The sequence below is a fragment of the Myxocyprinus asiaticus genome, chromosome 17 (assembly GCF_019703515.2).
Source record: "Myxocyprinus asiaticus isolate MX2 ecotype Aquarium Trade chromosome 17, UBuf_Myxa_2, whole genome shotgun sequence".
Classification (NCBI taxonomy): Eukaryota; Metazoa; Chordata; class Actinopteri; order Cypriniformes; family Catostomidae; genus Myxocyprinus; species Myxocyprinus asiaticus.
In genome coordinates, this window is record NC_059360.1 from 44,634,162 (window position 1) to 44,647,982 (window position 13,821).

At 38.1% G+C, this 13,821-nt stretch overlaps 1 protein-coding gene across 3 annotated transcripts in view; it reads right to left on the reverse strand.

Moving 5' to 3' along the window:
- The window catches only part of LOC127454724 (serine/threonine-protein kinase MRCK alpha-like), a 103,420-nt gene that overhangs the window by 31,713 nt on the left and 57,886 nt on the right, over positions 1-13,821 (reverse strand). For 2 of the 3 annotated variants that reach the window (XM_051722080.1, XM_051722078.1), the window contains exons 6-16: positions 11,896-11,989; positions 9,079-9,279; positions 6,947-7,195; positions 6,685-6,764; positions 5,567-5,727; positions 5,362-5,457; positions 4,000-4,133; positions 3,074-3,316; positions 2,846-2,956; positions 1,343-1,590; positions 562-667 (exon numbers count right to left, since the gene is read on the reverse strand). In XM_051722080.1, coding sequence (XP_051578040.1) covers positions 562-667; positions 1,343-1,590; positions 2,846-2,956; positions 3,074-3,316; positions 4,000-4,133; positions 5,362-5,457; positions 5,567-5,727; positions 6,685-6,764; positions 6,947-7,195; positions 9,079-9,279; positions 11,896-11,989 — 1,723 coding nt within the window. Of the gene's footprint in view, positions 1-561; positions 668-1,342; positions 1,591-2,845; positions 2,957-3,073; positions 3,317-3,999; positions 4,134-5,361; positions 5,458-5,566; positions 5,728-6,684; positions 6,765-6,946; positions 7,196-9,078; positions 9,280-11,601; positions 11,644-11,895; positions 11,990-13,821 lie in introns of all 3 variants that reach the window. The other variant, XM_051722079.1, reaches the window with a different exon arrangement.

Here is a 13,821-nt window from a genome sequence, read left to right on the forward strand (position 1 = left end):
AAAAGGTACACAAAAGCTTTTTTACTAACAATAAATAATTTCCAATATTTATAATTTCCCATATCTCAGAAGTCGAAGTCTGCAGGTTTCAAAGCATTCTGAATGGTTTCCCTTATCATGTAGCCTATGGGTAAGTGCCGATTTCACAAGTCACGTCCATTTATGGCGTTTTTTCCCACATTAACGTGAGAACGAGAAAGAATAAAAATGAAATATTACATGTTCTTAGGAGTGCCAACCCTTCTACATATTGTGACTATTATTATTTCTGAATTATGCATTTGAATTCAAACCATCGGTTTATTGGCAGATGATACATCGGTGCATCCCTGCTGCTCAATGTCTTTTGTGTTCCATGGAAGAAATAAAGTCATGGGTATGCGACAACTTTCAATTTTGGGTGAACTATCCTTTTAACTCATAGATTTAACAATGACTATAAATCTGATCCCTAAGAAGTGAAGTCTTCTGTAAAGACCACATCAAAAGGAATTGGAGTTGACTTCAGGCCTCAGAAATATGAGACATGGGTGTTGTGGTTTTAGGGTGGTGTGTGTTCACCTTGTCGAGTTCACTGGAGAGTTTCTTGTTGTCCTCTATCAGCAGAACTCGCTCTCTCTCATACTTCTGTTTGTACTCAGTCTCAAACTCTTCTCGTTCGCTCTGACTGTGAAAGTAAAATGATTTATTGAACATCAGGTTTACTGCACTTAGCATCCAATATACATTACTACGAGACTACCAACAAACTGACAGAAGCCAACCTTCATAGCTTATTTTAAAGGGGCCACATACTACGCTGTATTTTTTTTTTTTTTTTTTTAAGTCTACTAACAATGTTGGTCAAGGTTTCTTGCAACACAAATTATCATAATTTAGTATTACATTGACCATTTTCCACTCTCTCTCTCTCTCTAACCCAAGAAAGCAGTTTTTGCTACATGGCCTTAAAGAATTCTATATATGTTAATGAGCTCAGTTATGATTTGGCTATACTTTTTTCATATGAAACAAAGACATGAAAACCAAGCTGCTGACTACTAAATAGGCTTGCGTATGTAAATATGGATGGTAAATATATAAATGTGCCCATAGTTTTGACGTCATAACCATTAAGATTTCAAAACGAGACGTTTTTCAGCTTTAATTAATGTTTAAGTTGTTTACGATAGAGTACGCATACAAAGCACATAACACACTTAATTTACCATGATATGACCCTTTTAATATATAGATATTCAGTTATCCTGGCTTAAAATGCCAGACTTTAAAAGTGTAGGATATATACTGTACAATAACATATGGCCCAACAAAACCAAACTTCTTGTGGTAACATCAGTACCTCTCTCTGCGGGTCTTCTCTAGCTTATCTTTGAGCATCATGATCTCTTTCTTCAGGGTGAGCTGCTGGCCCTCAGCCTCTCGTAACTCTTTTTTCAGGCTCTTTAGTTCATTGGTGTGCTGAAGTTCTCTGCGGGACAGTTCCTCTTCATAGAACACAGTCTTCTTCTCCAGTTCTGCTCGTAGTTTACTGAGCTCTTGGTTCTGCTCAGAGGAGCCAGCACTTGGAGAACGACCCACCTGCTTCTGCTGCTCCACGATACAGGAAAAAAAGAGGAGACTATTAGAGACTTGTTTCTTGCTCCTGTAATACACAAATGAGAATCATCCGGTCCAGACATGTTTTTCTTATTATTATTGAAATAAGCATAAAGCCAGTACACCAAATATGACCATTATGTATACATACAATTGTATTTTACAATTTAACCCTTTATTGCATACCTCGGGTCTTTAGAGAGCCAGGACCTCATTCCACACCCTGTGCCTCATAAAATTTTTTTGGAGTTATGCCCACTCCTCTTTAGCATTCCTCAACCTTTCTCTTCTGATTAGTGTTGTTTTGCAATTTTGGGGGGCAGAGCAAAATTGCAAAAAATATTTTTTTATAACTGCATGACAATAGTGAATTATCAGTATCCCATAAGCGTGTACACATACTTTAATTTCCAGACAAAAGCAGAGATGCAACAATCCCTGCTCCACAACAAGTTTTCCGGGGATATGTTTTTAACAAATAAGCTGAAAGCCCCTTAATGTGTATGAACATCAGTCACTTTCACATATTAATAGCTCTTCTGCCGCTTTTCTCCTTAATGTCGATGACAAAGTAAATGAACAACATGCACCTTCAGATTGTTTTTGAAATGAGATATTTCACTAGTGCTGCTTCTTCAAAAAAAAACTTTTCGGATGTGCACGATTCGCAAAATTGACCAATTTTGGTTTCAAAATGGTGAATTTTGCCAAAAGGTGAGGGGTTTGCATCCCTGATAAAGTCGCACCTGGTCAAAACAGCAATGTTGTGAGAAACAAAAGTCACATCTCTGTGTAAATTGCACTGACAGGGGTTGCATGCGGCAGGCATTAGATCCCAGGAGCAGCCGCCTGACTTCCCTTCAGCCGCTCAGATGTCAAAACGTGAAGATGATTACCTCAGGATCTAAACATCTCTAAGCTATGTAACTCTATGTTGTATACAATTAAACAGCTTTTAGTTTGTGAGTAATACAATATGCCAGCTGTTTTCTATTCATTCATTAAAGTTAACTATAGCAAGTGTAACACACGAACAGTATGATATGACTATTGTCATTTGGGTGTACTACTGAAATTATGTAAGTTGTGCATCTATTTAGACTCAAAAAGTGCCTGAGAAAATACATATGTGTAGCTTTTGTGTAGCTTATGTGTTGTGTAGCTCGATATGTGTTTGACAGCCAGTTGTGTCTCATGAAATTTCAGTGTGGAAGTAATTAATCCTGTTGTGTGTTTTTACGCAAACCTTCATTCCCTCCAGCTCCTCTTCTAGTTGTCTGCTATACTGCTCACTGCGTTCTCTCAACTTCTTCTCCTTCTGAGCCTTAGCAGACCACTCTTCAGCCTGGGCCTCCATCTACACACACACACACACACACATAAACAAAGAGTTTGCACATATTTAATGTATGATCATCATGCTGCAGCCCAAGCTACTGTACAGACACTTGAAAGCAGAAGTTCTCTAACATACCTCTTTCTTGGCCCTCTCAGCTTTGCGCACATCTAATCGTAGTGCCTCCACCTTCTGGTTGAGAGTGTCCATCTCCTCCTCCTTGTCCCTGAGCTGTCTGGTGAGACGTTGCTTGTGTGATCGCAGCTCCGTCACCTTTTCGCTCACCTCGCTGAACTCCTGCATGGCCAGTTTCCTCTGGCTGTCTGCTTCCTTCAACTCCTTCCCTTGAGCTTTCAGCTTCTCAGAGGACTCCTGAAGGCCCTGTAGCAGGACATTATAGCACAGGGTTAAGACATGCAAACATCATGTAATTCAGTAACAGCTAAATGATTTAACAGGTTAAGCAGGTAAACGGAGGAGTACATACATAATATTTGTTTTAGTTTTTCCAGGTGTCAGCATTAATTCATCATGAAACAATGAGACAATTTTAGTAGTCAGTACTAACACAAGTGACATTTGACAATTTTCAATATCAATTCTGATATTAAAGAAAAATGAAATACTATTAAACACTGCTTTATTTACAAGGTTTGGGAAAATATACACAAATAAAATCACATGACATGCAGCCTTCAACAAATTATTTTCATACACAGCTCATGACGCTTCTCTTTCCGACAGTCTGCATTCCCAAGATCAGTCATACATTACCTGGGTGAAAATTTACCAATCCTACTATAGCATGGCCCATGGATATTGATTAGTTTATCTGCTAGGATACTACAAGTTAGTCAGCCTAACAAAGTTAATATTCATGAGCCGTGCCCTTTCCATAGTAGGGTTTGTAATTTCTCCACCGAATAGATTCTGTACAACTGATACAGACAAATACAGACAGTATTTTTGAAATCCCTTAACAAGGTATTGGATCATTATTTTTCTCCCAAGTGCTGTTGTTGAGAAGGAAAGCAGATGTTTGTAAACTGTTTAGGAAGTTCTACCTTCTGCAGGTCATCTCTCTCCTGCTTCATGCTCTTGAGCTGTTTCTCCAGAGATCGGATCTGTTGGGCGGACTCTTCCAGATCTCTGCGGGCGGCACCCGCCTGTTCTAACTGCTGCTCCACCTGCCCTATGTCTAAAAATTAGTAGAAAAGGATGAGAGAGATGAAAATATAAGAACGATCCCCCAGAGAGTTGCCTTACATTTTTGTTAGGGATACTTTGTCGTGAAAAAGTTATGCTGGAGTATAAATGTATATTCCACTTAGTTCTCAAAGTGATAACAGATTTCTGATTTACCCGCCCCTAGCTGTCACGTAAAATAAAACAAACTGTGGCTGGTCAATTTAATTGTTGGTAAGACAATCTCTTCTAGTCTATGTGTGCGGCTCTTGTCCAGAATAAGCTGCAATTTGGACCAGACTTTTTAAAACTGTGTGACGTAGGGCTGGGTATTGATACAGGTTTCCCGATTCTATTCCGATTCGCAAGTTCTCGATTCGATTCTGATTTTACCTGATTCGATGTTGATTCATGTGTGTATATTTCAGTTATAATGTCCATTTTGCATTCATATAAATGTTATTCTCTCCCAGCTAATGCTGTTAATTATACAGGGGACCTTCTAAGTAACTATAATTATATTTTATTAGTTTTTCATCATTTTGGTCACATTTTAGCTTTTTTTAAAATTAATAAATCCATGTATTCAATCAACAAATATATTATATTGCATATATTATATTTTATTACATTTTACTGTTTACATGGATAATTTGTACTATTTACAATTATTTACATTGATTTGTTGAACGCATGCTAAAAATAGGTACTGTCCCTTTAAGAAAACCGGCTGTTCTGTAAAGAGCGTCTGTAAATTAGCACATATTAACGAGAGAGAACTCAAAAGGCTCCTTTACCTCTTCCGTACTATTTGTGATTAGACATAAATGGTTATGTTTTGTTGTTTTATCAACAATTGACTGTAAAGAACAGAAAGGTTATTAAAAGAGACATTATTCAATATGGACTCTGTGGATTACACGCAGTAAAAAGGATATCGGTGCTGAACTTTTTTTGCCACTATACTACACAATCACTGGTGAGTGAAATTTGAACATTTACCAGCCAGTGGCTAATCATAGACATTTTTAGTCACAATTTGCAACATTTGGTTCCAAATGCAAGTGAATTTGTATCATTGTAGTAGGGTTGCACAAAGAGTAAATGATCGATCTTGGGATTTAAAAATAGATATCAACATCATTAAAATAAAGGTTTTGATGCATCAGAAAAATCAATATTTTTACCCAGTCCTTGCATGATGTATGACTGTGTGCATGGTGTGAGAAATAAAGAATTACCTTTGATCTGTTTCCTTAAAGTCTCAAACTCTCGGTTGGCAGACACATTCCCGTCTCCACTGGAGTACTGAAGAGCCTGAACCGTCTTAGTGGACTCTGAGGACCAGAACACATTTAAACTGTCAGCCAGCCGAAAGAACAAAGTAAAGATACTTAAGGATTTCTGTTTACAGTAGATTTCTGTGCGAGGTAGACAAGGTCAGACCTTGTAGTTTGCGACTGAGCTCTAGTTTCTCCTGCTCCAGGCGGCGAAGTCTTCGTTCGTACGCTTCAGTAGCCAGACTGTCCTCCAGGCTGCGCTGCACACATATGTCCATCTGCGCAGGCGCCGCAGATTCCCGCAGGCAGCCACGGTCTGATAGTGTACTGAAGAGTAATACAGAGTTAAAATAATGAGAGAGTATCTGAAATGTATAATAATCAAGACTGTTGTTTTATAGAAAAACAGCGTGATATAATAACTTTTTAGAGAGGCTTGGCTTGTCTGTTTCTACCACAAATTAAAAATTATATGGTCAATTTTAAGGCTCCTTTTTGTTTTAAAAGCAGCTTCCTATGGCGAACTGGCCTGTATATTTTTCAATTTCTAATTTGTTTTGCTTTTTGACACTTGTTTTTTGACAAAGGCAGTGGAGTAGATCCCCAAATCAAAGGCTCAACATTTCAAGAGCACGTTGGTTAACCACTAGACCACGGCTCTGAATCAATCTGGCTTGTTAAAAAGAGGCATTACATGCTCTCTAAATTACATAACTCAGACTATAACAACCCTCAAGGCTCTTTCACAACAAACGCAACATGAAAAACCAAGACAAATTACTGACAAAAGGCCCCTTCACACCAAAAGCAACATGAATACTCGCCGTTAGCACATTCACGCCTTTACAATGGGTGGCACTTATCAAAATGCAGAATTACTTCAGTGGTTCTGGGCTTAAGCACTTCCAATTGCACTGGTTTTGATAACTGCAGCAGCTCCTGACATGTGATACAATGCTAAAATTTTAGAGGTCCAAGGTATTTCAAATGTGAAAAAAAAAAAACTAAAAAAAACTAAAAACTTGTTTTGTCATTGTTGCAAATGTTTGCTCCTGGTGTGAAAGGCTCTATAGGAATCCATTGTTTCTATTAAAATCTTTATAAATTCTTCACAAAATCTTCAATAACAATTTGATGTTAAAGGCACGAAAGTGTCTAAAGGGTGCAATTTGGAAAACTAGGAGACTGGAGACAGTACGAGGACTTGATCTCTAGAATAAATACATAATTTTACTTGCCTTTATTTGTGTTACCAGTACAGTGGGTTTTATGGTGAAAGCTTACCAGTTGCTGGTGTAGGTGAAACCTACAAATGGGAGATGGTGTCCAGAGAAGGCGGTGTGGGACGGAGGAGGCACTGTCTCCTAAAAACAAACCAGAGATCTTTGCGTAAGCTGTGATACATTCAAAAGTGGTGAGGAGTAGTCTTATGGTAAAAGATCAGGGCTGGTTAACAAAAGGTTGTTGGTTCAAACCCTGTAAGGGGTGACCATGAACTATTCGTCATCTCATTAAGGTCAGATAAAATCAGAGTAAATTATCCTACCGTGTTCTTGAGGCAATCGTCATCCACATCAAAGTTTGATGTGTCAGAAGGACTGCTGACTTCAGGGATGTAGGGGGCATCACAGTTGCGGATGTTCTCCCAGTCGATGCCAGAGAAGAATGGGTGCTGTTTGAAGTCCACAATGCCGTTCTGCCCCAGCCTGTGCTCTCTGCTGCAGATGAGCCTGCGGATCAGATCTTTGGCGTTCTCGGAGACATCCGTCACATGGGCAGGGAACTGGAAGCGCTCCTGCAGGAACACAGGACAGAACACCACTCAAAAATAAGAGACAGAATATTGATTTACATACAGGTGCATCTCAATAAATTAGAATGTCGTGGAAAAGTTCATTTATTTCAGTAATTCAACTCAAATTGTGAAACTCGTGTATTAAATAAATTCAATGCACACAGACTGAAGTAGTTTAAGTCTTTGGTTCTTTTGATTGTGATGATTTTGGCTCACATTTAACAAAAACCCACCAATTCACTATCTCAACAAATTAGAATATGGTAACATGCCAATCAGCTAATCAACTCAAAACACCTGCAAAGGTTTCCTGAGCCTTCAAAATGGTCTCTCAGTTTGGTTCACTAGGCTACACAATCATGGGGAAGACTGCTGATCTGACAGTTGTCCAGAAAACAATCATTGACACCCTTCACAAGGAGAGTAAGCCACAAACATTCATTGCCAAAGAAGCTGGCTGTTCACAGAGTGCTGTATCCAAGCATGTTAACAGAAAGTTGAGTGGAAGGAAAAAGTGTGGAAGAAAAAGATGCACAACCAACCGAGAGAACCGCAGCCTTATGAGGATTGTCAAGCAAAATCGATTCAAGAATTTGGGTGAACTTCACAAGGAATGGACTGAGGCTGGGGTCAAGGCATCAAGAGCCACCATACACAGTCGTGTCAAGGAATTTGGCTACAGTAGTCGTATTCCTCTTGTTAAGCCACTCCTGAACCACAGACAACGTCAGAGGTGTCTTACCTGGGCTAAGGAGAAGAAGAACTGGACTGTTGCCCAGTGGCCCAAAGTCCTCTTTTCAGATGAGAGCAAGTTTTGTATTTCATTTGGTCCTAGAGTCTGGAGGAAGGGTGGAGACGCTCATAGCCCAAGTTGCTTGAAGTCCAGTGTTAAGTTTCCACAGTCTGTGATTTGGGGTGCAATGTCATCTGCTGGTGTTGGTCCATTGTGTTTTTTGAAAACCAAAGTCACTGCACCCGTTTACCAAGAAATTTTGGAGCACTTCATGCTTCCTTCTGCTGACCAGCTTTTTAAAGATGCTGATTTCATTTTCCAGCAGGATTTGGCACCTGCCCACACTGCCAAAAGCACCAAAAGTTGGTTAAATGACCATGGTGTTGGTGTGCTTGACTGGCCAGCAAACTCACCAGACCTGAACCCCATAGAGTATCTATGGGGTATTGTCAAAAGGAAAATGAGAAACAAGAGACCAAAAAATGCAGATGAGCTGAGGGCCACTGTCAAAGAAACCTGGGCTTCCATACCACCTCAGCAGTGCCACAAACTGATCACCTCCATGCCACGCCGAATTAAGGCAGTGATTAAAGCAAAAGGAGCCCCTACCAAGTATTGAGTACATATACAGTAAATGAACATACTTTCCAGAAGGCCAACAATTCACTAAAAATGTTTTTTTTATTGGTCTTATGATGTATTCTAATTTTTTGAGATAGTGAATTGGTGGGTTTTTGTTAAATGCGAGCCAAAATCATCACAATTAAAAGAACCAGAGACTTAAACTACTTCAGTCTGTGTGCATTGAATTTATTTAATACACAAGTTTCACAATTTGAGTTGAATTACTGAAATAAATGAACTTTTCCACGACATTCTAATTTATTGAGATGCACCTGTATATGTACAATATGCTTTTTGAACATGTTTTTCGCATGTCCATTCTATAGTAATTCAAAAGCTGACACACTCAAATGAAACACCATAAACAGCCTCAAGTGGCTTATCAGTCAACAGGACTTCGCTTTGTGTAGAGCCCAACATATTATCTTCAGTGCAGTAAAATCACTTCAAAACAAAACCTCTCATGGATTATTGCTTTATTATCACCGTAATGATGCCACCATAATATGCTGCTATGACTCTTTACCTTATGGTTCATAATCTTGCCATACGTTTCCACCAGGGACTCGGCATAGAAGGGCGTTTCCCCGTAAAGCATCTCATACATACAGACGCCCAGTGACCACCAGTCACACTCGGGACCATATTTCCCCTTCCCATCCTCCATAGCCTGCAGGATCTCTGGAGAGATGTAGTCTGGTGTTCCCACGGCTACGGAGGACTGCACCTGTGAGAAGGAAAAATAATATTAAACAATAATTTCTCAGCCTTACATCCACAATTTAATCAAATCATGATGAAAAAAAGTCCCTCCCTACATTAAAATGTGTAAATACATCACATTACAGAAGTTAAAGGCGTTGTAAAAGCTGTTTCATGCTGTCTTTAAACCCTTTGTAAAATAAACGAGGGACAGTCTTTTCAGTCTTAGAAATCTTTTCAATTGTCCTGAATGCTGTCTTTAGTAATTATAAATGTAATTTAAGGTCATTCATTTAGGTGAATCTTACAAAAACTTTCAAAAAGATGACAGGGTCATATTTCATCCCAAAAAAAAATAAATAAATAAATAAATAAATAAATAAAAAGATATTATGCATTAAGAAAATAAACCTACGTTTTTTTGTTGTTTTTTTTTGCAATGTGAAAATTAAGCACTTTGTTCTTACCGATTTTTACTACTGTAATCAGAGAATTTTTTACTTTAAATTCACATTGTTCTCAAGGATGATTCTCATTACTGTAATTCAGTTATTGTTTTAATAAAAACCATCATAAATTAAAAGCAGTACAACAAATACTACTACAATATATTGAAATAATATATTATCGTTATACTTTTACACATTCCAGAAATGAGAATGAGATTATTTCACTTTAGTGTAATGAGAATGAGAGGAAATGTGGGAAAATGTGCTTAATTGTCATGAAAATATCACAATGCAAAACATATTAGATTCTAAAGATAGGCTTCATTATCTTTTAAGCAAAATATAAGTTCTTATTTTTTCTTCTGATTTTGAGGTGAAATATGACACTGACATGTTCTTGACAGGTTTCGTGAGATTCACCCATTGTTTGGCATTAAGACTTCAGGAGAATTCAGGACTTGGCATGTTGAGAACGAGCTGTGCTGCTAGAATGGATATCGAGATGGATTCTGTTTCTGTCTGAGTGGATCAGATCATATCCTGAAGTCAGAACAAACTGTCTGATCCCTGGAAATGCTGCTTTATTTGCATAACATTCATCACTATAAAATGCAAATGAATAATTCAAGCCATCACATTGGCAGCCAGCAAAAGTGGGTGTGACCTCAGGGAATATGTCCGTCAAAGTATGGTGCTTTTTCAGATTAACAAAGCAGGGATCAACAATAAGGATGACCCGCTGGGTCAGCAATAGCCACTTGCTTTATAAGACACATGCTGTTTTGTCATGTTATATGTTTGTTGATCATGTACATGTGTTTTAGTGCCTTGCAAAGTTCTGAAGTACTGAACTTCGTAGTTGGGAATTCTTCAGATTTAAAAAAAGTCACCAATGTAACATTATCTAGTTAAACAGATAACATAGAAAAGGTTTTAAGGAAATAGTGACAATGATTTGTGACAGAAAGCATCAGTTAGAATAGGCTGAAATTGGTAAATCCCTAATGTTTTGCACCGTGCACCATTGTTTTTCAGCACAATGATGTTTATGAATTTATAACTCCCATGGAGTTACATTATAGCTGCATATTATGTATTAATGCAAATGAATTGTGTACTATTCTAATATTAAATTTATTATAATCAAATTAATTTTTGATTTGATTTTTATTTATTTAATTTTTTGAAAGAAATTGAATAGAAAAATATAAATATTTTTAAGACACGTATAAAAATACTGTTATCAGCAACTGAATATTTTAGATTACACTGTCAGGTAATCTAATTTACTTATTGCATGTTTTGCTTAATATAATCATTCATTTTAAATGTATTAAATGTATTAAGTACCAATTAACACTCCTTTTGTTAAACATTAGTAAACATAAAATCAAACAGCAACTTGTTATTTGTCAGTCGCTGAGTAACACAAAAGGTCAAACAAAACGGTCATGAAAAACTACCGCTATGCTACCCAAAATGGAAGACAATTATAGCATACATGTGTTTATAATTTTAAGAGAATTGTTGTATTTTGGAAAAAAGAATAGGCATTTAAATTTTAAATAAAAAAATCCAGAAAAAAAATCCTTATTGTTAAGCCCTGCAAAGACCTGAGAGTGAGAGTGTATACGCACTGAAAGAGTAAGAGAAATAGAGAAATCACGAGGCCACTGAACTGAAGGGATGGCTGGAGCTTCCTGGCTCCGGGTTCAAGAGGCTTAGCAGGCGGAAACTGTCTGTGATTCAGCCTGTGGCAGATGTGTGCAGCTGGAAGAATTTGCGGAAGTGAGGCAGTAAATTAGCTGCTCTCGCTCGCAGTGACACACACATGAAAACACATCAACATGTGAAGAGAGTTAGGCACACACGTGTGTACACGCAGACACCACACTCACGCTGCTCTTGTCAGTAGACGGGGGGATATCCTGCCGAACCGTCTGTGATTTGCCAAAAAACAGCAGCAGACATCAGTTAGGTGAAATACTCACCACTGCTTCGAAGCTGTACTGTTGAAATACACTGCTGATCATAAACTGCCTTTCAAACTGAGGGTCTACTCTCGGTAGTACGTAGTGCAGATTGAATCAAGTTGCCTATTTTTTTTTTTTAGAACAGTGTGACCATCTTAAAAAACTGAGTTTGAATCTGGAAAACTGGGTGAGCAACATCTGAAGTATTAATATACTAACCGTTCCATCCTCAGTGAGTTTAAGGCAGGAGCCAAAATCTGCAAGCCGTATATGTCCATTTACATCCATAAGAATATTATCTGGCTTGATGTCTCTATTAGAGAAAAAATACAAAGCAAACAAATAAATACACAACATTACACCTTTCTATAAACTTTCAATAAACCGTGTGGCGACTCTCGTTAATGTGCGCTAAAACACTTCTGTAAGACGGCTGCTTAATTGACACATTTCTAAAAGAGACAATGCCGTTTTAGAACATATACACATCAATGTAAACAATGTAAATAATACAAAATATGCATATAATCAAACATATAACAAAATGTGGAATAAATGTGTAAGGGCAATCATTGATTATTAATTACTTTAACTTCATCAAACACTGTCAATATTAAAGAATATAACAAGCAGACTCCTACAGGTGAAACCAAATTGTGCAGGTCACATTTGCACAGCTAAGACACAGGCACAGATTTAGAATCTTATTTAAGGGGGCTTTCACACTGGGAACGTTTGCTGCGGTCCGATTCCGAGTGCGACTGTTCCCGGTGGCCCCCGCAGTGTTGGTCTGGTTTTACACTCACTTGATTCTATCGAACCCCGGTCCATTTGCGTTCATCTTACGTCATCACAAACACGCATTGAGAACACAACGTGACTCATCATACTTTTTTTGTTGTTGTTATTTTGGTGCCATTATGCACAGCAGAGTGAACGACAACTGTATATATGTGCTTCATGGCGTAACTCATCAGATGTCCAGGGGAAGGCGGCTTGCTGCTGCTCGCAAACGGCGCTTTTTGAGGAGACAGCTGATTGCAAGGAATTCATTTGCATCTTTGTTTACACTGCACGCTTACGCTCATGTCCAAGGTGAAGTTATCACCACTGTCATCTCCTATTATACCCTATATTTATAACCTATAATAGTATTTATATATAGTATTTATAAGGTGTATAGATAGATAGACAGACAATATTTATAGTGTTGATTGTACTTGTATGTCATTGTGGTGTCATTTTTTTGGGGACTTTCAGGAATGTGTGGATCCTTGTGTGTTGTCAAAACTAATGATGTCGTCATCGGCTAAAACGCATGCGCAGATTACTTTACTTCCTGAACAAGTGCGCACCCGAGTCAGAGTTGCTTTCACATTCACGTGAATCGCGCTACAGTTCCATTGCGACCGAACTCAGACCACCTCCTACAGGTAGTCTCGGGTTCGATACCACGGTGCGCTCCCTGGTCCGCGTGTCAGCTTTCACATTAACAATTTTTCATGCGAACCGTTCTCTGTTTCGAACTAAACTGCCAGTGTGAAAGCACCCTAAATTTCTAGGTTACATTGTTGTGAATATTTAGCGTTAAAAATGTTTATTCCTGACTTTCAAAACAGTTTGTATCATCATTATATGTGCAACTGCAAGATATCTTATTATTGGTAGAATGCATGTAATTTGTATGTTTTAAAAAGCTAAAATGTGACTAAAATGATCATAAATGATAAACTAATGATAAATATACACTTTCACATACTATATATGTAGCTGGTGAAGGGTTGAGGGTTGATGCTGCAACTAACCAATGATAATCAAGTACTTCAGAGAGATATAATAATGAACGGTGGAAGAAGTGTTTATTAAACAGCATTACTACTAATAAATGTAATTATTGTAAACTGCTCTCTTCTTTTTCAGCCTATGTTGTGCCTAAACGTGAAAAAAATCACAAGGAAACAAAACACACACACTAAGGCATGGCCTCTCAAGGCTTGCTGCTTTATTTTACAACCTTACTTCTGCAGAAAATCCAGTTCGTATTTTAGAGAGCTTCTTAATGAGACAGAACAGCAATTCACAGTGGGCTTAACAACGGGGACTCGTGCCTGCCCTGTAAATCACCTCTGTTTTGGAGAGAGCCAC